Source organism: Fomitopsis serialis, assembly GCF_022376445.1.
Source record: "Fomitopsis serialis strain Sig1Antser10 chromosome Unknown B0H18scaffold_73, whole genome shotgun sequence".
In the NCBI taxonomy this organism is placed as follows: Eukaryota; Fungi; Basidiomycota; class Agaricomycetes; order Polyporales; family Fomitopsidaceae; genus Fomitopsis; species Fomitopsis serialis.
In genome coordinates, this window is record NW_025955033.1 from 124,509 (window position 1) to 148,576 (window position 24,068).

At 56.4% G+C, this 24,068-nt stretch overlaps 7 protein-coding genes across 7 annotated transcripts; 3 read left to right on the top strand and 4 right to left on the bottom strand.

Moving 5' to 3' along the window:
- Window positions 1–2,100: 2,100 nt before the first annotated feature.
- B0H18DRAFT_1122223 (uncharacterized protein) lies at window positions 2,101–2,909 on the top strand (the record flags this gene model as incomplete). Its single annotated transcript, XM_048034475.1, has 3 exons — window positions 2,101–2,226; window positions 2,291–2,824; window positions 2,883–2,909. 3 exons carry the CDS (start codon window positions 2,101–2,103, stop codon window positions 2,907–2,909), a joined length of 687 nt encoding a protein of 228 aa, XP_047889884.1.
- Window positions 2,910–3,292: 383 nt separating this feature from the next.
- B0H18DRAFT_1026144 (uncharacterized protein) lies at window positions 3,293–5,577 on the bottom strand. Its single transcript, XM_048029792.1, has 4 exons — window positions 4,549–5,577; window positions 3,946–4,494; window positions 3,708–3,873; window positions 3,293–3,652 (listed from the first exon to the last, which is right to left on the bottom strand). Exons 1-3 carry the CDS (start codon window positions 5,477–5,479, stop codon window positions 3,752–3,754), a joined length of 1,602 nt encoding a protein of 533 aa, XP_047889885.1. The 5' UTR covers window positions 5,480–5,577; the 3' UTR covers window positions 3,293–3,652; window positions 3,708–3,751.
- Window positions 5,578–10,309: 4,732 nt separating this feature from the next.
- On the top strand, window positions 10,310–11,588 carry B0H18DRAFT_1026175 (uncharacterized protein). The gene is made up of 2 exons (XM_048029793.1): window positions 10,310–11,365; window positions 11,470–11,588. Exon 1 carries the CDS (start codon window positions 10,407–10,409, stop codon window positions 11,124–11,126), a length of 720 nt encoding a protein of 239 aa, XP_047889886.1. The 5' UTR covers window positions 10,310–10,406; the 3' UTR covers window positions 11,127–11,365; window positions 11,470–11,588.
- Window positions 11,589–12,788: 1,200 nt separating this feature from the next.
- Window positions 12,789–13,811, bottom strand: B0H18DRAFT_620032 (uncharacterized protein). The gene is made up of 6 exons (XM_048038810.1): window positions 13,637–13,811; window positions 13,551–13,577; window positions 13,394–13,479; window positions 13,182–13,327; window positions 12,925–13,119; window positions 12,789–12,865 (listed from the first exon to the last, which is right to left on the bottom strand). Exons 1-5 carry the CDS (start codon window positions 13,735–13,737, stop codon window positions 12,943–12,945), a joined length of 537 nt encoding a protein of 178 aa, XP_047889887.1. The 5' UTR covers window positions 13,738–13,811; the 3' UTR covers window positions 12,789–12,865; window positions 12,925–12,942.
- A 667-nt stretch (window positions 13,812–14,478) lies between these two features.
- On the top strand, window positions 14,479–16,697 carry B0H18DRAFT_957303 (uncharacterized protein; the record flags this gene model as incomplete). The annotated part of the gene is made up of 9 exons (XM_048042566.1): window positions 14,479–14,526; window positions 14,665–14,772; window positions 14,899–14,961; window positions 15,025–15,112; window positions 15,210–15,867; window positions 15,893–16,064; window positions 16,146–16,361; window positions 16,429–16,575; window positions 16,617–16,697. 9 exons carry the CDS (start codon window positions 14,479–14,481, stop codon window positions 16,695–16,697), a joined length of 1,581 nt encoding a protein of 526 aa, XP_047889888.1.
- B0H18DRAFT_1026197 (uncharacterized protein) lies at window positions 16,462–18,745 on the bottom strand. The gene is given in 5 exon segments (XM_048029794.1): window positions 16,462–16,822; window positions 16,839–16,841; window positions 16,882–17,047; window positions 17,120–17,665; window positions 17,717–18,745. The coding sequence occupies 3 exon segments, from the start codon at window positions 18,645–18,647 to the stop codon at window positions 16,926–16,928; spliced, it is 1,599 nt and encodes a 532-aa protein (XP_047889889.1). The 5' UTR covers window positions 18,648–18,745; the 3' UTR covers window positions 16,462–16,822; window positions 16,839–16,841; window positions 16,882–16,925.
- Window positions 18,746–19,118: 373 nt separating this feature from the next.
- On the bottom strand, window positions 19,119–20,172 carry B0H18DRAFT_620105 (uncharacterized protein). The gene is made up of 5 exons (XM_048038811.1): window positions 19,808–20,172; window positions 19,718–19,749; window positions 19,568–19,658; window positions 19,461–19,518; window positions 19,119–19,407 (listed from the first exon to the last, which is right to left on the bottom strand). The coding sequence occupies exons 1-5, from the start codon at window positions 20,063–20,065 to the stop codon at window positions 19,226–19,228; spliced, it is 621 nt and encodes a 206-aa protein (XP_047889890.1). The 5' UTR covers window positions 20,066–20,172; the 3' UTR covers window positions 19,119–19,225.
- Between the last annotated feature and the right edge of the window lie 3,896 nt (window positions 20,173–24,068).

Sequence of the window (24,068 nt, forward strand, 5' to 3'; positions counted from 1 at the left end):
TGTTGACAGGACGAGCTGACTGCTTCGTCGGCGCACAGATGGCCGAGACGTCCATATGAATAGGTAGGTTGCCGTTTCGCACAGGACTGTCTGTCTGTTGCTTAACATGAACTGCTCCAGTAGGGATGCTGCAGAAGATCGTTAACGCTGGCCCGAAAAGAGGTTTGACAGACCTGCACATACCCGTGAGCATGAGGAGCACATGCGCTTGAGCTGAGTAGTCATGTCACTCGCAGATGAGGGGCAATGCTACCGCAACTAATGATTGGCACTCTTGAGAACTTGAAGCCTAGACAAGCCACACACGCCCGGACGCGAAGCCCGGGACACAGCCGCCTACTAGAGGAGGCTCATCTGCGCGCCCAATTAGGTCCAGGGCGCTGAAAATGCGCTGAGCCAACACGCATGAGCCCTCCCAAGCAAAACAAAACAAAAACGAAGGAAGGTCAGTTGTGAGCGCAATGACAGACGGCAACTTGCAAGCCTGGTCGCAGCGGATGATGTCAGACGCGATGACAAGCCGCGCGTCTCCACGGGACAGGGCGGTCGGGGAGGACGTACTACTACTAGTAGTAGTTCGTGGCCAGTTGGCGGAGCGAGATGTCGTCATCGTCATCTACATAGTGCGAGCAAGCAAGCGATGTTCAGGGAATACGCGGAGACGGGGACGTGCGGATGCAAACGTACCAATGACGGTAGTGCCTGAACCGATCCTACACCCCTCGTCCAGTACGAGAACCTAGGACCTCCAAGTCTTGCAGAGCACTGGGATGGACAGACGGATCCGAGCAGGGGGAGACCGCTGGGCGACACGTACGCCCGAGTGGGCGGCCGAGGTTGATACGGTAGACTGCCAGCATATATATATTTAAGCTGGGAGGTGTCCAAGGCCGACACTGGGCTCAGCGCTCAGCGCTCAACGCTCAACACCGGGGCCCTTACGCACATGCCGTGGTGGATGTCGACAGGCAGTCTGGCGACCCGAGTGACTTACAGAAGCGCGCCTGTGGCGGTGGCTGCGACGAGGACCGCCGACTCGGATCTGTCACGTCATCCATCCTGACATCCTACCCTCTTGTCCTTGCCTCCTCTCGCTCAAGTCCGCAACGCGCCTGCAACGCCGACGATGACATGGGCTACCTATTGCGTCTCACGCATACCCGCCCTCTGCAGGTCGTGCACGGCCATTCCGCGATACCCGTCCCCCTGAAGGTCGTACGCGTCACCGTCCCGCGTTCCTGCAGTCTGAAGATCTGACCAACATGCAGAGCCTCCTCGGCGCGACTCGAGCAAAAGCTCCGTGGTCAGTTCTTCCCCATGTCTGATATATACCGTATGCAGATTCTTTCCGCTTCCGGTCGTTTGCATATCGGGCCCCGTCGCTGTCCTAAATAATTCGATTTGCGTGTGCTCGACTCCCGCCTATCCTCTCCTATCCACCTCCAGACTACTCATAAGCCTTGCGGTCTCGTGATGGTGCTTGATTGTAGTCGCAAACTGCACCTGGAGAGGTCACTAATGGTGGAGGGAGGGCAACCGGGGTCGTTTTGGTGAGTCTCATTCGTTCTATCGCGTCTTCTTTCGAGCCTGAAGAGATACGAGCATGCTCGTCTGATTCTCACTGCGAGAAAGCGTGTATATTATGTATCCCAAGATTGCAATCGCATTCACCACCACGACATCGGAGGGCGCGAGGTCGTCCGTCATCGATTCATCCCCGGCCACTGGAGGCGTTGTCCTGACGGACCCGGTTGCTTGGTGAGTCGTACGCACGCTTCTTCTCCATCCCGTCAACCTCACACCCAAGGGTTCCCCGGACGTCATTCTTCGTGCACGCAGCATCACTGCGTATTTCAAGATTAGCTACGTACGGAGGACTTGCTGCGTACCTCGGGTGAGTGCTCGATTCTCGTCCTAACCACTCCCACGCCTCGGGCGACGCGCTGTTCCTGGCACATCGCAATGCCGCCACTTCTCTGCAACCTCGCGGTCTACTCGAGCTCTCGTCCCCGCCTCCCCGGTCATCCATACCGACCGATCCATCTGCCGTCCTGCTACCGTTGACCACCACGTCTCCACGTCTCGTGCTAAATCACAACCATGGATACGCCCAGCCTTCGCAATGTCCGCGTTCTCCGGCGCAGGAAGAGCAGCGCGCGGTTGGAAGGTTCTCTCCGGAGCATCGACAGTCCGCACGTCGTGCGCGGAGCGGGATACGCATCCCTTGTGTGTCACGACTCACAATACTGTCTGTGGGTGAACGCGGCGCGTCTGGGATCGAACGATCAAGGACGCGCACGAGTTTTCTCCCTTGGTTGGGCGCAGCGTGGGTGTCTCATGGGACGCCTTCGTGGTTCGTTCCTCAGGCGTAACTATCAGCGACTGGGCGAAGTATGTCTTCGCTGAACCTATCGCGACGCTGCAGTCGAAGACCTCCGGCCCTACTCCTTACCGCGAGCTCGTACCCTACCCGCCGAACGTCTCGCGAGGTCGTCTCCGCGAAACGGGTCTCACCACGAACGTCACGCCTGGCGAGAATCTCTTGCGGTTGAGCAGCGGACGTATCGCGCTCCCTATTTTTCGGGTTCACCCACAGTTCGTCCACGATCTACGGCCATCATCCGACCCTTACGCAGGCTCAGTAGAGGGAACGTGTAGTCCGTCGATTCCTGCTTTCGCCAGCATCGATCGCCGACTCGCCGGGGAGTCACCGCATGCGAAGGACAGCTCCGGCCTCGCCATCGCGACCGGAGTGCACCTATACTCATATAACCGTGGACTCGTATCCGTGCTGTCGCCTTCCCACTCTACCGTGTACGTACTGGTGGGTTGTGTCCCCCGTCTAAATTTGAATGCTGTTCGTTGTAACGCCCCATGGTCAGAACATTACCTCGCAGAGGCTTGCCTGATGTCTTGGTGACATCGGAACGATCGGGTTGTATGCAGGATCTGATCCTAACTGAGGTGACTCGTTCGCCGTGCTCACGTCTTTAGGCCTTGTTGCCAGCGCTTCCGAAGGGAGCTGGTTTCAGGCTGAATTCTTAGCGAAGTGCGACGCATCAGAGCGAGATGTCTGCCGCATCCGCTTTACTGACATACTCGCTACGTGGCTCATGAATCGATGTACGGCACTACGACTCGCGCCGCAAACCAAACGCGAGAGCAACTCTGGTTATGGCCGTCATGTACGTCCATCTCACCCTGTCTAGTTTACGAGAACTTATGCTCATTTTAGATGACAGAGCGACCAGGACATTGAATGAAAGGTCTCAGCTCTGTGATGTGCGAGCCTCTGACGCACGAGCCTAAGAGTGGCTATGACCCAGGGTTCTCCGCACAGCGGCGACAAACAAGTGAAGCGTTTTCGATAAATACGGGACTCCGACTCGCCATACAACGATACGCTGTGAGTTCTGCGTGTTTATGAACTACCCTCGTCTCGCGAAGCTCTCGAGCTCGTTACCACTCTCTCCGCATGTTTCTTCATTCACCCCGCCCTATCCAGTACCATTCTTCTTCGGCTACAATGATACATGATCCGTGATTCGACCCCGCGCGATTGCGGAACAGGTGTGACGGGTTGCCGCTCCAGTCACCGCTCACCGAGACACGGTGTCTCGGTCTCGTACGCTCTTCGAGGTCGGTCGTTGAACTGGGTGGTATATGAGTAAAGGGCATTCCAGTTTATCAGGGATCGAGCGACGTACAAAATGATGATACCCGGCCAGTCTTGCAAATTCTAGTGCACTGTCTATTGCGGGGGAATTGGATCTTCTGTCTCCATATCTCCACTGGCATCGCGCGCATGGTCTTCGTGTCCATCGTCAGGCTCCGAATCTGCTATCTCCTTTATACTGGCATGCGTCGGAGTCCCTGCTCGAGCGGATAAGCGCACTGAACAGATCGCGGCTATGCCCTTACGGACAACGGAGTTTTGGCACTCACCAAGGACACGGAGTACTGATGAGGAATCACGAGTGACGTCCATTTCACCGTCGGGATCGAGGTTGAATGAGAGCTGCATGACTCCGCGATCCAGCCACGGCGCGAACAGAGTGATCATGTTTGACTTGATCGCAGACAATGCGGTGGTTCGAGCCGCCTCCTCCTGAGGCTCAGACACCGGTGAGCCATAGTAGGCCCATCTGACTGCAATGAATACACCGGCACTCTCGTGATAGGGCTCAGAAACTGCTGGAAGTTGGTCAAAGATGCTACGAGAGAGTATAGCATGGAAAGTGGAGGTGGAGCCGGGAGGGTCTGCCTCGCTGACTGAGGTCTTGTCCCTATCTTCAGACGTGTCGTCGTGTTGGGTCCGAATCAGGTTGATCATGACCGTGAGTCGCTCCAGATGCGGGCTTCGTATGTCAGACAACAAGGTATCCAGGGCCCTCTGGATGCTCGGGAGTGATGGATCGACACAGAGAGTGATCGTCAGGTTTGTCAGTGATGTGTTTGCCGTAAGTCGCGGTACGTCATCGTGGATCAAGTCTCCTATAGTTTCCATGAGTAATGACAATTGCAATGACAAGCAACCAAGACACTTACCATCAACTGGGTTATGTTCCCACTGAAACTTCTTCAGCCCAGCTCCGGCAAGACATAGAACCTCTGTAACACGTAGTACAAACTCTGCACGCTGTCGATCATGCAGCTGGCAATGCCAGCATAGAAAGAAAACCCGCAGGGCTTCCAGTCTGCTACAAGCTTGCGGGGATAATACCAGTAGAATCTGTCGCGCCAACGACACAGGCACGTATTTGAATCGTAAATCCGACAGAGAGGGGTTGAGTGCATGTGCTGTGTATAGGGCCAGGTCTGCTGCTGATGCAGGCTCGACATGGGAGCCGTGCTCTGAATCGTGTAGCAACAAGCGAGACAGATGTGGGAAATGGTGTAGAAACCGATGAAGACTCGAGAGCGAAGAGTAGTAGCGCAGGTCCAACTCTAGCTCTGTGACGTAGGAGTACGTGACACATACGTCCCATAGGAATTGATGGTATACAGATGGGATGTGAGTGTCTATCGCCGGCGCAACACTATCCAGATGCCAGTTGTAGACGTCGTGGAGACTCCCAATCACCATCTTCTTGAGCTTGTTGCGAGACAAATTGGGAACATAGCGCGACACCAAACCTGGCACGAGTTGGTGCTGCAGTGTGATCTCCGCGAGAGACAGGGTTTCGAGGCTCGGGAGTGCGGTGGAGATCCTACGGAGTTCCGCTATACTGCGAAACTGGCACCGCCCGATTGCCAGAGTTTTGATGCTGGTGTAATAGGAAAGGAAGTGGAAGAAAAGATCATGTGGTCTGGTTGCTGTCCAGTCGAAGTTGATTAGTTCCAGGTACATCAATTTTGGTAGGAAATACCCTGGAATGCGCATTGGCCAGATGTGGGCGTGTGGCTTTCGAGGGTCGTCTTGAATCTCCAAGCCAACAAAATTCTTGCCATATGATCGATTATTCTTCGACATGAGCATGTATGTGCAGTCATCCAAGGCTTCTCGGGTCTGCAACTTGAGGCTGGAGTCCCAGTAGACGCGCCGTGCAGCACAATACCAAGCGTGGCAAACAAGGCGGCACCTGGTCAGTGTGAAAGGATCCAACCGGAGGAGCTCGCAGGTGCGGTCAATCAGCTCCTGCGGAAATCGCGGATAGGTATGACTGTGTCGAGCAGCAAGTCGATATGTCATTCGAGCAACAGCTGCCAGAGTAAACAGAAGGCATACCTTGAGTACGTGGGCGGTATGAAGCAATACAACAGATCCAAAGTATGGCCTTCCAATAGCCTGTCTTCATCATCGACCGCAACCGCCATCTGGTTTACCCGCCAACGGGTGGTTATGCGGGATCACCTATATACGTGGTGTAACAATACCTCGTGCGACCACGTTCGATCTGCAGAACTTTGGCAGCTCGACGATCAGCACCTTGTATGGATGCCGAAGTGTTAGATTATGTTGCACAGACAGAATTCCCGTGAGGCCTCACCTAAGAAAGTTGGGGAACTGAGCCCTCTCGCAGCGTCGGGCGCGCTCACTCGTGGTGGAAACAGAGGATATATGGGAGGTTCGGAGCCTCGAGGATCGGAAGCAGCGGTAGGCGTTGAGTGACACGCGTAGGCCAGCTGCGGTATGTGAGAGGCGACAGATGGCCCGCGGACTCGAGCCTGAGAGAGCGTCGTTATATTAGTACGAGGCCAGCCCGAGGCGATGTACAGACTCACCGCATGTCATCGGCCACTCTCGTACCACGAGCAAATGGGGTTGACACTCACACTCCGACTCACGGCCTGCGTTCAGGCAGTGCTGCGTTCCCTTACAGAACACCGATATCTTAGAACCTTGCATCGATAGGACGCGCGCGTGTGGTACAAGGCAGGACATAGAAGACCAGGCTGTGTACTACTGCCTCCTATCGATGCGGTGTTCCTTTCGTGTACTATATCCAGTTATGCACGAGGCCCGGCGGGCGTCACGACGCAGGTAACAGAATAGTCGGCGTACATACGCAATGAAGCTGCACCTTGAATGAAGTGCAAGGTACACGCGCGTCTCGCTCTCCACATGGGACTTTATACCGCGGCTGCGTGTCACTTGCCCTTCCCATCAGACTCCACGCAGACATCTCAGTGCACTTACCGCGCGCCCTTGTTGAGCCGCCGAAATTAACCCTTTGACAGTTGTTTGCGAGAACAGCCCTGTACGGCGGCCGGTACTAAGGGATGATAACAGACGCGCTGACAGCTCCGTTGGTGCTAACTGGCAGACGGCAGAGCCGTCCAGAGCTATATATTGACTGTCTTATGCGAACCTTAATGTTCTCCTAGGCTGTTCCTGAGGATTGTTAATACTTGCGCGAGCGGAGTCGGGGTATACTTGCACATACCCGTCAACGTGAAGGAAGCGAGTCAACCAGAATGTATATTGACTCACCAGGTATCCGTGACGCTATTATCGGATGAGGGACGTGGCAGGAGACATGGGCCCTTCCAAGCATGAGAACGAAGGAACATGAGTCGTGAGTGCGACGACAGACGGCAAGCCTGACGCCGTCTGTGTACGTACGTAAATGAGGACAGAGTGATGCGCTTTTTCGCGCATCGCATTGCGGATGGATCACCCTCGTGTCCCACCGCGCAGGTCCGTTTGTCCAGTGTTGGCGAGCTGCAGGCTAGTGATGCGCGCGATGTATGTCGGAGGCCGATGAGCGAGCGAGGAGGCTCGCTAGGCTGAGATAAAAGAAGGCACGGGACGTCAGTAATATGCCAAGAAGGACACATTCGGACGTACCAATGGCCAGTTCGTATTTAGCTTCCACGCCCTTTCCTGACCAGGAGATTCCGACGATGAGAGGAGAACCAGGCGGCGAGTGCTGATCCTGCAACACCCGTCACAATATGCAGTTCACCATTGAAATCGGCAGACGACTCACCCGCTCTTGGTCCCAGTATGCCCGACGGGCAGCCCAAATCCGTCCTGACTTCAGCTTTCGTCCGGCGGGTACGACACGCAGGTTCGTATCGCTGTCTCGGTGGGAGAATTGAGGCTGTACGAGGCGTTCATCGAGTGAAGGAACTCGGGTCCTAAGAATTATGGACGTCTCAGAGTATGGACACAAGGACGTGCGGACATACCACAGGGAATACCGTGACCCTCCAAGAAAGCTCGCAAGAGAGCATCCTGTGACGCCGAGACAAACAGACAGACTCGCGATTGATGTATACGCTCGACAGACTGGTCGGCGAGGGCGCAGATCGCTGCCAGTTGGCGGAGAGAGGTGTCATCTGGTAATTTGAGAAAGACATAGTCAGAGAGTACGCGGAAACGGGGACGTGCAGGTGCAAACATACGACTGGTGCTAGAGCCCTTGCCAATCCTATGCCCTTCGTCCGATATGGGAGCCCAAGAGCGCCAAGTCCTGCAGAGCACTGTTGACAGTGAGATGGACGAACGAAGCAGAGGGGAAATCACTGAGCGACGCGTGCACTTGGCTGGCTGGCCGGGATTGATGCGGTAGCAGGCTGCCAGCAGACGAGGGAGGTGTCCACGACCGGCGCTGGTCTCAAGGCCGGCGCCCTCACGCGCCCGCCGTGACGGAGGAGGAGAGGAAGTGTGGCGGCACCGAGTGCAGAAGCGCGCGTGTTGACGGGACGGCGGCGCGACGAGGACCGCATCAGTCACGTCATCCGTCGCGCGTCCCCGCGGCCCGCTTGCAACACCGACGATGGCATCGACCACCTACCGTGTCTCACGCATACCCGCCCTCTGGCAAGTCGTGCACGGCGTTCCCGCGAGGCCCGTTCCCGTGAAGGCCATACGCGTCACCGTCCCATGTTCTGAAGATCTGACCACCATGCAGAGGCCTCCTCGGCGCGACTCGAGAAAAAGCTTCACGGTTAGTTCTTGTCCATCTTTAATATGTAGTGCTCGCTGTCCTAATTCGATTTCCGTGTACCCGACTCCCACCTGTCCTCTCTTGTCCACCTCCAGGCTGCCCACACGACCTGCGATCCCGTAACAGTGCTTGAATATACTCGCGCACTGCATCTGGGGAGGCCACTGACGGTGAAGGGAGGGTGTGTAGCTAGGGTCGTTCCGGTGAGTCTCGTTCGTTCTGTTGTCTTCTTTCAGGCTTGATCGGAGACAAGCATACTCGTCAGATTCCTACCAGTGTGACCAAGCGTATCATGTATTCAAAGGTTGCAATCGCATCCGTCGCCACAACATCAGAAGGCGGGGTCGTCCGTCATCCCCAGCCACTGGAGGCGTGATCCTGACGAACCGGTTGCTTGGTGGATTGTACGTACGTTTCTTCTCCATCCCGTCAATTTCACACTCAAAGGCTCCCCGAAGTAAGTCGACCATCACTGTGCACGCAGCACTGACATCACTGCGTATTTTGAGACTAGTTACGCACCTCCGGAGGGTCTGCTACGTACCCCGGGCTGATGGTGAGTGCTCGATTACCGCCTCCACCACTCCCCCGTCTCAGGCGACGCGCTGGTGCAGAAGCGCGCCCAGGCCCTGTGGCGGGCCGCCGCCGGTACCGCATCAGTGGCATCATTCGTCCCACCGTCGTCCTCTCTCAAACAGACCGTGTGCCTTCCACCTCTCGCTCACTGACCAGCCACCCGCCTGCGACGCCGACGATGGCATGGACCACCTATCGCGTCTCACGCATCCTCGCCCTCTGCGGGTCGTGCACGGCCGTTCCGCGATACCCGTTCCCCCGAAGGTCGTACGCGCCGCCGTCCCGCGTTCCTGCAGTCTGAAGATCTGACTGACACGCAGAGCCTTCTCGGTGCGACTCAAGCATAATCTCCGTCAGTTCGTACCTATGTCTGATACGGTATGCACACTCTTACCGCTTCCAGTCGCTGCATATCGGGCCTCGTCCTCCCTTTCGGCGCTCGCAGCTGTCCCAGTTCGATTTGCGGGTGCACAACTCCTGCCAATCCTCTCCTCGCCACTTACACGCCGCTCATACGACCCGCGATCCCGTAACAGTGCTTGACAATTGTCGCAAACTGCATCTGGGGAGGCCCCTGGCAGTGGAGGCTTGTAGGGCAACCAAGGTCGTTCCGGTGAGTCTCTGTTCTAGTCTGTTGCGTCCCCGTTCGAGCTTGATGAGATACAAGCGTGCTCGTCAGATTCTCACTGCGAGCAAGCCTATCACGTATCCCACCGCCATGACATTAGAAGGTAGGCTCGTCCGCCATTCCCAGCCGTTGGAGGCGTCGTCCTGACGGACACAGTTGCTTGGTAGATTCGGTACGCACGCTCCTTCTCCGTCCAGTCAACCTCACACCCAAAGGCTCCCCGTAGGTCATCCGTCGTGCGCGCAGCATTACTGCGTATGTCAGGACGAGCTACGCACGGAAAATCTGCTATGTATCTTGGGTGAGTACTCGATCCTCGCCCAGACCACTACCCCGTCTCGACGACGCTGGCGCTGGCATACCGTAATGCCACCGCTTCTCTGCAACTTGCGGTCTCTTCGGGCTCTCGTGCTTGCCTTCCCGGTCATCGATTCCGACCAACCCATCTGGCCTTCTGCTGCCGCTGACCTCGCATCTACACGTCTCGCGTAGATCACGACTACGAATAAGCATTCACAGCCTTCAGAACATCCAGTGCTCTCGCAGGAAGAGCAGCATGCGGTCGTCACATTGCGTACTGCGTCTTCGGAGCCTCGGCTGTCCGCACGTCGCTCGCGGAACGGGATACGCATCTCCTGTGGGGCACGATACCATCTTTCGTTGGTCCGGGATCGAAGGATCAAGGGCGTGTGTTTGCTCCCTTAGTTGGACGCAACACGGGGTATCTCATCGGGCGCCTTCGTGGTACGCAGCTCAGGTCCAACCATCAACACGAACACGGATGGGCGAAGTATCTCTTCGCTGAAATGATCGCGACGCTGCGGCCGAAGACCTCCGGCCCTACCCCTTACCACGCATACCGAACTCGTACAGCACCCGCCGAATGTCTCGCGAGGTCGTCTCCGCCCAACGAGTCTCGCCACGAACGTCACTCCTGGCGAGAATCTCTTGCGGCTGAGCAGCGGGCGCATCGTGCACCCTGTCTTCCCTCTCGTACCCGACCCATACACGAGCCCCGTAGAGGGAACGCGCGGCTCGTCAACCAGCAACGTTCGCCGATCGTTGGGGATATATACGGGAGCGCGACAACTGGCGGCTCGCACCATGCGTGCTCCATCGGACTGACGACTCGGCGGGACTCCTCCACGGGCTCCAGGATCGCTGTCACGTCGCAACTGCTCTCGGCGCTGTCCCGTCAACTACGTGGAGAATCCCTTTTCATAATTAGGTGTGCCGCCCCATCTCCAATAGTTGCTGATGTGTCCAATGTCTCAACTCGACGCTGTTTTATGTTATACCTCTACTGGTTCTCATCGACCGAGACCTCCCGCCGCGCAGTACACACCGCGTGCGTCCCTCCAGTACTCCGCACTCGACGCCGACTCTACTCCACTTCCGGCCATCCCGGGCGCGCTACCCCGCCATCCCGAACTAGTCCATCTCTCGTCGAGCGGAGGTTTTCGCAGCACTGCCGTTATGTATCTTGTACCCTCGCCAACTTGCCCTGCGAGCCGCTGCTCCTGTAAATGCGAATGTGGCTTGGTCATCGCCGCCCTGGATACCACGACGCTCGAGTTGAGTACACCTCGTCCTCCGGCGCGCCTGACTGATGCTGTTTAGTAACCTCCGAGTCGGGGACATCTTCGTAGATATCCAGCGCCGTGCTCGGGGGCGATTCACAAGGCCTGACGCGTCCGGGCTGCGGGTACAGCATGTGCGCTCGGCGACCCGCTCCTTGTGCAAGGTCAATCAAAATCCGTCCAAGGTGTGCACGCACGACTCAAGAGAGATCCTTTCAGGGATCCCCTCACCATGCTATTCCTTACACTACTTACACTGGGCGGTGCTCTGGCCCGGACACGAACTCAGGACACCCGATGCGCCCTCCTGTCTCGACCAAGCCTCACTCGGGCCGTGGTACAGAACCTCCTACGCTACTCGACTTGAACTTGGTCCGCGCGTCAGGACCCACGGCCCGTGCTCACGCGTTGAACCACGCGTCCCATGAGACAGGCTCGACGCACACTCTATTATGCAGGCGCATCTCAGCGGGAGTTTATGTCGGCGACCGCAAGCCCTTTCCGCGGTGCGACGCAAGCCTCGTCTACAAACTGAAGAGCCGCGAAGACTTCTTCTGCAGATTCGACTGTAGCGTTGTCGGTTTCAGCGTCGGTTGACTCACACGGTCTCCGCCGCGGGCTGCTTCAAAGTCCCGCGGCTCAGGAGCAGTACGCGCTACTCACATACGGTACTTCGGCAACTGGCTACCTGCATCGAGGAGACGAGGACGCAAGGGAGAGTGATCCCAATCAATACGGTGACCGATCTTTTCTCGATTTCATCGTGGTGGTCTGTTGCGTATGCCGGGGTGCGTGATCCATCCGACGCCTTGCTGAGGCTCGTGCTCCCGTGTGCGCAGGTCGAAGGCCCAGATCAGGTCAGGAGCTATGGCCTCCACCTCTGATGTGACTCGGATGTCATCCTCGAACACCTACTCCTCTTCCGTGACGGTACAACTCATTTCGACGATGCACAGATCAGCCAAGTTGTTGCACAAGTTCTTTTCTGACTTTGGTTCGATATACTATACGTACATGTCACCAGCGGCCCATCACCGGGTGATCCTCCGAACATATGCGAGGGCAACCGTCTGGTCCGCGGACCCGTTCCGCTTTGGAGGATTTCTCCTGGGCTATCATGGTGCGGCGATGCTGCGCACCAGAGTGCGACGTTTGCCGTCCGCCTGATGCGTAGGTTGCGGCGTCCTGCGCTATCCTCACGCGAGTGCCAGAGGAGCGCCTGGGGGCATCCGCGGCTGCTGCACAAGGACGTCCGGGTACGATGCAGCAAATGGGATGGTTCAGCGTCGGCTTGAGTTCAAAGAACACGGAGTTTACGTTGATCTAGAATGCAATGTTGATTAGACAAAATGAACTTCAATGTTGATGCTTTCCGCGCCTTCACAGATACATCGTCCTCGGAGTCTGATAGTTCCAAGGTGTCCTTGAATGGGGGCCTGTCTGTTGGGGCCGATAGGCATACGGAGACGCAGCTGCGGCCGACCTGATGGAAAAGGAGTCTGTGACACGCACATATAAGTTTGTAAGTCAGTTTCGACAATCTCTGAATCAAAGCCGGAGTGAAATATGAGTTCCGAGACCCGAGACCCCGCGATCCAACTACTCGCTAGGCCGAGTAAACGGTGACGGTCTCAATAATGGAGCGTCCACCCGCCGTCGTTGCAGAGAAGCGAAAGTATACCGTGCTGCCCAGAAATGGTCAACTGACGAGCCGAACCGTTGTACTTTGGATCGCAGGACGAACAGCGTACAATAGACGCGTTCAAGATCCTCCATTGATAGCATCCACCCGAATCCAGAGAGCACCGCCGCTCTCAACCATGCAGTGAGCCAGCTCATTCGACGCACGCGCCCTAATCCGTAGGCGATGACACAGATATCGAGGACGCGGAACCTCCGGTCGCGTGGATGGTTCGACCACTTCTTGGTTGCGGTTCATCTGCAGAGCGAAAGCTCGACGTCAGTAGGGGCCGGCGCAAGACTGGGCATGGAGTTATGTGCTTTCTCACGCTTCGCATCGCGGGTGGTTCGCCCGGGCCCCATCTCCCTGCCGCGCAGATCCGTTTGTCTGGCGTTAGTGAACTGCAGGCTCGCGCTGTGCTTGATGTATGCGGGGGTGGACGAGCGAGCGAACGAGCCGAGCGAGGCTGAGACACAAGAAGAGTCGGAAACGTCGGTATGCCACAAAGGACGGATGATGAGACGGGACGTACGTAACGTTGGTTCGGATTTCGTTTCCCTTGTCCTTGCCTGACCTAGATATTCTGAAGATGAGAGCGGCGAGACGACGTGTCGAGTGCTGATTCCGCAGCGCCCACCACAATGTTCCGTTTACGATCAGTTCAGATTATCAATCGACAGACGACTCACCGTTGCCCGTTCTGTGTCCGAGTGTGCCTGACGGAAAACTCGAGTCTGCCATCTCACTTCAGTTGATCTTCAGCAGGTACACTCACTCGTATTCATCCGAACAGAGATGCTGTACGGGACATCCATCGAGCGAAGGAACCTGGATCATAAGAAACGTGAGTGTCACAGAGTACGGTCGTGCGGACATACCACTCAGATAATCATGATACTGTACACCTTCCCAGAGAGCTCGGAAGGGAGCGTGCTGCGACGCCGAGACAGGCGATTAGGATAGGTTGACGCGCGCGCTCGGCGACAAGTTGGTCGGGGAGGACACAGATCGCTACCAGTTGGCGGAAGGTGTCGTCGTGGTAATCTAGTGACGGGAAGTGGTGTTCAGTGAGTACGCGGAGACGGGGACGTGCGATCCAGTACTAGTGCCAGCACTGATCCTGTGCCCCTCGTCCGAAATGGAAGCCCAAGAGTACAGAGACGGACAGACGGACTCAGCAGAGGGAGGCCGCTGCCAGCGACCTTGACTGGCGTTCGCGGTCGATGAGGTAGGCTGCCAGTAAGTATAAGAGGGAGGAGTGCACGACCGACGCCGGCCCCATGCCCTCACCCGCACGCCGTGGCGGGTGTCGACGGGCAGTACTTAGTGTGGCGAGGAGGAGAAGCGCGCGTGTGGCGGGGGCGGCGGCGCAACGAGGACCGCATCAGTCACGTCATCCGTCGCACCGTCGTCCGCTCCCAAACAGAGCCAGTGCTTGTAACTCTCGCTCACTGGCCGGCCACCCGCCTGCGCCGCCGGCGATGACGTCGACCACCTATCGCGTCTCACGCATACCCGCCCTCTGCAGGCCGTGCACGGCCGTTCCGCGATACGCGTTCCCCTGCAGATCGGACGCGTCACCGTCCCGTGTTCCTGCAGTCTGAAGATCTGGCCAACATGCAGAGGCCTCCTCGGCGCGACTCGAGACAAAGCTCCATGGTGCCGGTGAGTTCTTCCCCATGTCTGATAAGCTTACGGTGTGCAGACTCTTACCACTTCCAGTCGTTACATGTCGGGCCCCGTCCGCCGTCGCTCTCCTAATCCGATTTGCGTGTGCTCGACTCCCGTCCTCTCCACCTCCAGGCCGCCTTTAAGACCCGCGATCCCGTGGCAGCGCTTGAAAATTATCGCAAACTGCATTCGCGGAGGCCACTGACAGTGGAGGCTTGTAGGGCAACCAAGGTCGTCCCGGTGAGTCTCGAGTAACTTCCGTTGCGGCTTCTTTCGAGCTTGATGAGACCCAAACACGCTCGGAATATCCTTGCTGTGAGTGAGTCTCATGTACCTCGATGCTTCCAATCCACTCACCATCACGAGGTCAGAGGACGCGAGGACGGACGTCTTCCGCGGTCACTGCAGGCGCGCGGACACGATTGCTTGGTGAGTTCTGAAACACGCCCCTTCTCCATCCACTTCGCCTCACGCTTCAACGGCGCTCCGTAGGCCGTCCTCTTTGTATGCGGCATGTCTGCGTATTGCAGGACTGGCCGCACCCCCTTCGGAGAATATACTAGGTACCTCCGGCTGATGGGTGCGTGCTCGCTCATATTCTCGCCCCCTCACTGCCTCGTCTCTGACGATGTGCTTGTGTTGACTTGCCCTGCTGCCGCGTCTCTACCCGCTCGCAGTTTCTCTGTCTACTCGAGCCCTCGTCCTCGCCTGCGTCTCCCGCGAACAATCCGTCTGCCCCCTGCTACCAGTAATCCTCGCATCCACGCGTCTCACGCTGATCACGGTTACACCCAGCATCCGTCCTTCAGTACCTTCGCGGTATGAGCAGCGTGGGTCAAAAGCTTTCGCGGTGCATCCTCGGAGCCTCAACAGCCTGCACGTCGCGCGCGGAACGGCAGACGCGTCTCTGGCACGTCTTGTGCGACACGACACCGTCTGGGTAAATTGTGCACGTCCCTGGATCAAACGATCAAGGACGCGTGTTTGGGCGCAGCGTGGTTGTCGCATGGGGCACCTTCGTGGACCATGGCTCAGATCCAACCATCAACACGAACACGGATGGGCGAAGTGTCTCTTGGCTGAACTGTTTGCGACGCTGCAGCCGAAGACCTCCGGCCCTACGCCCTTACCGCGCATATATACCGAACTTGTACGCCACCCCCCGAACGTCTCGCGAGGTCGTCTCCGCTCAACGAATCCCACCGTTTACGTCACGCCCAGCGAGAGTCTCTTGCGGCTGAGCAGCGGGGGCACCGCGCTCCCTGTTTGTCGGTTCGGTACACGACTTACGGGCGTCCTCCGACCCCTACACAAATCGAGTAGAGGGAACGTCTGGTCCATCGATTCTTATTTCTGCCAGCATCGATCGCCGCCCACCGGGGAAGTCACCACTTGCGAAGGACAGTCCTGGCCTCACCATCGCGATGGGACGTGCACCTATATGCAACCGCGGACTCGTATCTGTGCTGTCGCTTTCCCGCTCTGCCGTATACATATCAGTGGATTGTGTCCCCCGTCTCAATGTTGATGCTGTTTGTTGTAACGCCCCATGGTCGGGACGATACCTCGCGGAGGCTTGTCTGATGTTTCGATGACATTGGATTGTTTGCAAGGTCTCCGGGCCTAACAGAGATGACTCGTTCGCCGTGCTCATGTCTTTAGGGCGCATTGCCAGCACTACCGAAGGGAACTGTGCCACAGAAGAACCCTCAGCGAGGCGAGATGTCCGCTCTACTGACACACTCGCTACGTGGCTCATGCGTCGATGTACGGCACTGCGACTCGCGTCGCAAACCAAACGCAAGAGCAACTCTGCTCTTCGCCGTCGTGTACGTCCGTCCCACCCTCTCTTTTGTTTATGGGTTCATGGGAACTCATGTGCATCCTAATCACCAGAGCGACCAGGACAATGAATTAACGGTCTCAGCCCTGACGCGCGAGCCTAAGAGTGGCTATGACCGAGGGTTATCCGCACCGCGGCGACAAACAAGTGAAGCATTTTCGATAAATACGGGAATCCGAGTCGCCATACAACGGTACCCTGTGAGTTCTGCGTGTTTATGAACCATCCTCGTCTCGCGAAGCTCTCATTACCGCTCTCTCCGCATGTTTCTTCCTTCACCCCACAATGTCCAATGCCGTTCTTCTTCGGCTATGATATATGATGATACATGATCCACGATTCGACCGCACGCGATTGCGGTAGAGAGAGGTGCGACGGGTTGCCGCTCCCGTCCCCGCTCACCGAGACACGGTGTCTCAGTCTAGTAAGCTCTCCGAGTTCGGTCGTCAAACTGGGCGGTATATGAGTAAAGGGCATTCCAGTTTATCAGGGATCGAGCGACGTACAAAATGATGATCACCGGCCAGTCCTGCATATTCTAGCGCACTGTCTATTGCGGGGGAATTGGATCTTCTGTCTCCATATCTCCACTGGCATCACGCGCATGGTCTTCGTGTCCATCGTCAGGCTCCGAGTCTGCTATCTCCTTTATACTGGCATGCGTCCGAGTCCCTGCTCGAGCGGATAAGCGCACTGAACAGATCGCGGTTGCGCCCTTACGGACAACGGAGTTTTGGCACTCACCAAGGACACGGAGTACTGATGAGGAATCACGAGTGACGGACATTTCACCGTCGGGATCGGGATCGAAATAGAGCTGCATGACTCCGCGATCCAGCCACGGCGCGAACAGAGTGATCATGTTTGACTTGATCGCAGACAATGCGGTGGTTCGAGCCGCCTCCTCCTGAGGCTCAGACACCGGTGAGCCATAGTAGGCCCATCCGACTTCAATGAATACACTGGTACCCTGGGCGGAGTCCCCAGAAAGTGCTGGAAGTTGGTCAAAGATGCTACGAGAGAGTATAGCATGGAAAGTGGAGGTGGAGCCGGGAGGGTCTGCGCTGACTGAGGTCTCGTCCCTATCTTCAGACGTGTCGTAGCGGGTCCGACTCGGAGTCAGGTGGATGTAGATCGTGAGTCGCTCCAGATGCGGGCTTCGTATGTCAGATAACAAGGTATCCAGGGCCCTCTGGATGCTCGTGGGTGATGGATCGACACAGAGAGCGATCGTCAGGTTTGTCAGTGATGTGTTTGCTGTAAGTCGCGGTACGTCATCGCGGATCGAGTGTTCTATAGTTTCCATGAGTAATGGCAATTGCAACGACAAGCAACTAAGACATTTACCATCAACAGGAGCATGTTCCCACTCAAACGTCTTCAGCCCAGCTCCGGCGAGACGTAGAACCTCTGTAACACGTAGTACAAACTCTGCACATTGTCGATCATGCGGCTGGAAGCACTGAAAGGAAAACCGCAGGGCTTCCAGTCTGCTACAAGCTTGCGGGGATAATACCAGTAGAATCTGTAGCGCCAACGACGAAGGCACATGTTTGAATCGTAAGACCGACAGAGGGGGGTTGAGTGCATGTGCTGTGTATAGGGCCAGGTCTGCTGCTGATGCAGGCTCGACATGGGAGCCGAGCTCTGAATCGTGTAGCAACTGTAGCAACAAGCGAGACAGATGTGGGAAATGGTGTAGAAAGCGATGAAGACTCGAGAGCGAAGAGTAGTAGCACAGGTCCAACTGTAGCTCTGTCACGTAGGAGTACGTGACACATACATCCCATAGGAATTGATGGTATACAGATGGAATGTGAGCGTCCCTCGCCGGCGCAAAGCCATGAGAAATGGCAAGGCTGACACTCCCAATAATCATTTTCTTGAGCTTGTTGCGAGACAAATTGGGAACATAGCGCGACACCGAACCTGGCACGAGTTGGTGCTGCAGTGTGATCTCCGCGAGAAACAGGTTTTCGAGGCTCGGGAGTGCGGTGGAGATCCTACGGAGTTCCGCTATACTGCGAAACTGGCACCGCCCGATTGCCAGAGTTTTGATGCTGGTGTAATAGGAAAGGAAGCGGAAGAAGAGATCATGTGGTCTGGTTGCTGTCCAGTCGAAGTTGTTTAGTCTCAGCTGCTCCAATCGCGGTACGAAATACCCGGGAATGCGCATTGGCCAGATGTGGGCGTGTGGCTTTTGAGGGTCGTCTTGAATCTGCAAGATATCAAATTTTTTGCCATATGATCGATTGTTTCTCAGCGTGAGCATGTATGCGCAGTCATCCAAGGCTTCTCGGGTCCGCAATATGAGCGCGGAGTCCCAGGAGACGCGCCGTGCAGCACAATACCAAGCGTGGCAAACAAGGCAGCACCTGGTCAGTGTGAAAGGATCCAACCGGAGGAATTCGCAGATGCGGTCGATCAGTTCCTGCGGAAATCGCGGATAGGTATCACTGCGTCGACGAAGCAAGTCGATATGTCATTCGAGCAACGGGCGCCAGAGCAAACGGAAGGCATACCTCGAGTAGGTGGGTGCTCTGTAGTCAATCTCCAGTTCCGGAACATGACCTTCCGGTGGCCCTTCTTCAGAGTCGACTGCGTCCGCCATCTGGTAATCTCGCCATCGGGTCATTATTCTTCAATGAATCACTGGTACGTCAGAAACATACCTTGCCTGACTATGTTATCTTTGCAGAACTTCGAGTGATATCTGATTTGACGATCGGCACCCTGTATAGAATGCGAAAGTATCAGGTTATGTCGTGCAGACACCACTCCGCCGAGATCGCACCCGTGAAACCCGTGAACTTGGCAGCCACGAGTCGGGCAAGGCAACAACGGCAAACGTTAGGATAGATGGTAGACTCTGAGCGTCGTAGATCGCCAGCAGCGGTGGCAGTCGGGTGGGAAGCGCAGAGCAGGCGCAGAACGACAGGAGCGGAAGTGGCGGACGACCTGCGGACTCGAGGGCGAGAGACTGCGTCTTTGAATTAGTACGAGGGCGGACCCGAGTCGAGGGAACGCACAGGCTTGCCGCGTGTTATGAGCCGCCCTGTCATTAGGAGCGTATAAGGTTACTTACATCGACGGTCGAACTGTTCAGTTGCGCAGCGCTCGGTGTTCGCGCCACACTGCCTTCTCTGCGAGATATGGTTATTGTAACACCATGCATCGGTAGAAAGCGCGCACGTAGTAGAACACGGGACATGGACGACCTAAATGCAGAAGTACATTTCCTACTCTCGAGGCAGGGTTTCGTTCGTGTTCTGATGCATGAGGTCTGGGCCACAGTCGATGTTCGCAATGCGGTGTGAGGCGCATCCGGCGAGTCTCGCTCACCGAAGAGGGCTGTGTACCATCTGCCCTTCTGACTAGATTGCACGTAAGTACGGCTGTCTTGGGCAATTGAACGCGCTTTAGTGGGCTTACCGAGCGCCCACAATGTCGATGAGAGGCCAAGAATGCCCGCATGGCGACTGACACCAAGGCTGTCCATTGACAGACGAGTTGACCGTCTCGTCGGCGCACAGACGGTCGAGTCGTCCAGACCCACAGGTAAATTATATTTTCGCACAAGACTCTGTGCGTCGTGCCTTGGTCGTGCCACTCAACATGAACCGCTCTATTATTAGGATCCTGCAGAAGATCGTCAACGGTAGCACGAATGGAGTTTTGACGGACTTGCATATACCCGTGAGCATGAAGGGAGCACGCTCTTTAGCTAAATCGAGTAATCATGTCGCTCATGGACGAGGGACGGCGCCGACTCAACTAGGACGTGCGTTGGCACTCTTTGGAACGCAAGCCACACGCCCTGGCAGGTGTCAGACGCGATGACGGCTCTCCTCCGCGCGTCTGCACGTGATGCACGCGTCGGGCACTTCACGAATCCCCTCCTCGTCAAGCCACCGCCATGGCTTGAGCCTGCGTTCACCGCTGTTGGACCGTCAATCGGAGTCCTTGTTCGTGCTTGCTTCCCTCGAAGGCTATCCTACGCTCCAACCAGCGCCAGCACTGCGCGGCCCACTCGTCTATGGCCTGAGGCACACTGTACACGACTGCGCCGTTCTGAAGCCTACGGACTACTGTAGTCTCACGCACCCCCCGAACTCCTGCTCCGGGTATATTCCTCAGATCGTGCTCCGTTCTTGACATCAGCACTCCTCTGCGACTCGCCAGCGCGTGCTCTTCCCTGCACACGAACTTTCGTGTCCGTCTCTGAATGGCCTCGCCGCTGTCCCTGTCGTCCTGGTTCTGATCCGTGACAGTCTGCGCCATCCACCGCGTCCGTATGTCTCCCGGGCCTCGTGCTTCTCGGAAGCTGGTGTAGGAAATGCGTTACGGGCGGAGAGATTCATGCTCACGGAGATCTGAGTACACCGTGAGTTTTGATTTTGCGCATATGCTTCATTTTGGTGCGGCCGGTCGATGTTGCTCGCGTTCTTGCACCCGACACAAGCTGGGTCTTTCGGCGCCGGAAGGCTTGGTATACATGACCGTTTTCTACTGGGTCTTGCGCTGGGACGCGACGTGACAGGGGACGTGTAGACGACGGGTTGGAACCTATCGTTTGTGTAGACATTGGACGTCGCCGGGCGACCATCCATCGGCTTTTTGTTGTAGGCTGCCGTTGTCCCACAGCAATTGCCCCTGCTCTATATAGCCGACAGGCTATCGCAGAGATCCTCCGCAGTATTGTAGTCGGAGGCACAGTTCCCAGCCTGCATCAATTCAAACTCCCTACGGAAACCTCGGGCTAACATTGGTATCTTCGTAGTGCATGTCTTTTGTCTTGGTGACATCCTTCCATCACTCTACAAACTCAACGGTGCTTGATCAGTGTCCATTCTCTTCGACGACGCACGAACATATGCGCATACATCCTCCGAGGAGTACGTTTGTACGTCTTACTGTCCTGTTCAACCGCACACACCAATCTCATCCGTGATTCGCTTAAAGACTGTTCGTCATCCCTCGCCTCCAAAATCCATCCGAAGCCAACGCTGTCGATCCCCGGCTTCGACACGCGTTCGATACGTCCGTGCGGGATCTTCGCTCGCTTGAGGTAGCGTGCGGACGGCCATGAACACGATCAACGCGATCTCGCAGACGCTCACGGCTAGGCTCTCCAGTCCAGGAAGGTGCGCTTCAGTTCTACGTTTTGCGAGCACTACGAAGTTGACCAATCCTCGCAGCAAAGCATCGTCGCTCGGCGATCGAGCTGAAACTCGGTGACACGCACAAATCTCCTATCGTCTCGCTCGTCATTCGTCACGTCAACCAGCACAGGACGCATAGAGCTTGCCTAGGGTGTGAGAGCGTCCCAGTGCCATAACCGGTAAGTCGTCCATTAATGTATCTATCAAACTTGGTTCCGTTCGTCGTCGGTGAGGGAACAACGTGGCGGGCGTTGCAGAACCATCACTCGTTCGTCGCCGCTTCTCTCCCCATCAAGTTCTCTGGTCCAAGGAAGGGGCGTGAAAACGATGTCGGCACTAGCGTTCGTGCGTCTGCTCGTCTCGGTATCCGTACGTGGCATCCTAACGTTTCCGGAGCTTGTTTACCTCAACGAACAGTGCTCTGTGATTCGCCCGTCCGCCGCCCGCATACAGCCTTCAAATCCGATTTGAGCGCGGTACGAACCTGCGGCTCGCCAACGCTGATCGGACGGACGGACATGAGTGCGATCCACCGGCGATGCGACGCGCGTCTTGTGCTGGCCTTTCTGGAGTAGGGCTGTATTCTGCAGATGCACTGCAACCAAGACATCATCTCCTGCGCGACCGCGGGCTCGCACCCTCGATGTCTGTTGTCGCGGCTGATCTCGATCAGGGCGCAGGCGTGGATGAGGTGGCTCTCAGCGTACTATGGAACGGATGCCATTTTGTGGAGGACCGCACTTGGCACACATCGCTCGTGCTACGATCCACGGGTACAATGATCCCCCGTCAGCTGTCCATCTCTGGGGGTGAGATCGTGACGGTCTATGGCCTACTCAGCTCGGTGAGCTTTGTGGCACCGTTTTCTAGATCTCTCATTCGGAGATGGTGTCCGGGATAACTGCTAAGACTGGACGGCTTGGATGCTCGATCGGTGCTGTTCGTCGGGATCGCCGACGACGGGCGTAGAAACCCAATGTAGCTCTGCTCAAGCCAAAGGGAATGTCGAGCAAGTCATGCAGTACAGCATGTTTTTGCACGACCTGCCTGATAGTGGTGCTGATTGCGACGAAATCGTTCGTGTGCGATGAACCGCCAGCTGAGGCTCGCGCTCAACGATGGCGATGTCTCTGCACACGCTCAGTCCGCTTGGATCAGACGTTGGACGGCAGTGAATGAGACGTGCGCGATAGAGAGGATTTGTCCTGCATCCATAACAACGAAGATGATACGTAGGCGGACAGAACTCGACGCTCGCTCGAGGAAGGCGCCGGATGCATAGGTTCGTGTCACTTTGTTCACATGTCATGATGATGCACTTATGAACATCAATTCCCGCTCACTGGACAGCTCGGCGTGCCCGTGATCGCTTTCAACCACTGAGCTTCGTGGCGAATACCCGAACGGGGCGCGCAGATAGGACCGCTCCTCTGCCGGTGGTAAGCGGCTGCGTCCCAGGCTTCGAGCTGCGCGTCCGGGGCGCGTGTGGCTTGTGTTCTCAAGAGTGCCAATGCACGTCTAAGTTGTCTTAGCATCGTCCCTCGTCTATGAGCAACTCGATACCTCGATATATCTACAGCGCGTGCTCCCTTCATGCTCACGGGTACGTGCAAGTTCGTCAAACCTCTCTTCGTGCCAACGTTGACGATCTTGATTCTGCAGAATCCTACTGGAGCAATTCATGTAGAGCGACACGACGCACAGATTATTGTGCAGAAAGACAATATATTTATGGATCTAGGCGTCTTGACTGTCTGTGCGCCGACGACACGATCAACTTGTCCTGTCAACGCACAGCCTTTGTGCTAGTCGCCATGCGGGGCTATTCCCAAAATGAAAACACCGGTTTATTCTGGGCCTCTCATCGATCCATCGTGGGCGCTCGGTGAGTGTGCTTAAAGGTTCTCAGTTGCTCAAGACAGTTGTACCTAGAATCCAGTCAGACAGGGATAGTGAACAGCCCTTCGGCGAGCTGCGTCTCGCGCCTCATTACGAACATCGATGGTGTCCTGGACGTCATGCATCAGAGCACGAAAGGAACCCTGCATCGATAGGAGGCGATGTACTGACTTACGCAGTCAGGTCTTCCGTATCATGGGTTCTGCCAGGTGCGTGCTTCCTACCGATGCAAGGTGCTACGATAACCATATGCTCGCAGAGATGGCACTTGCAGTGTGGCGCGACCCGGGCAGTACATGCTGAGTAGACGGAGGCGGCGGACGTCCAATAGGTTCAAGCTGACGAGATGCAAGGTCATTCTGTTTGTATGAACCGGAGTGGACTCGGCAGTGCATGAGCTCGCCGCATGTGCTGAGCCGCCTTCGTACCAGGGCCTACAAGGTTACGTCGAGTGGTTCAACTGCACATGCACATGGCCACCGACTGCCCGCGTCCACGCCGCACCGGCGCGTGAGTCGAGAATGCATGGATATCAAGCAAGTAGCCTTCCATCGACAGGAAATGCACGCGTGGTGCAAAGCCAGGACGCAGAAGACCAGGTTAGTGTGTACTATTGCCTCCTATCAATGCAG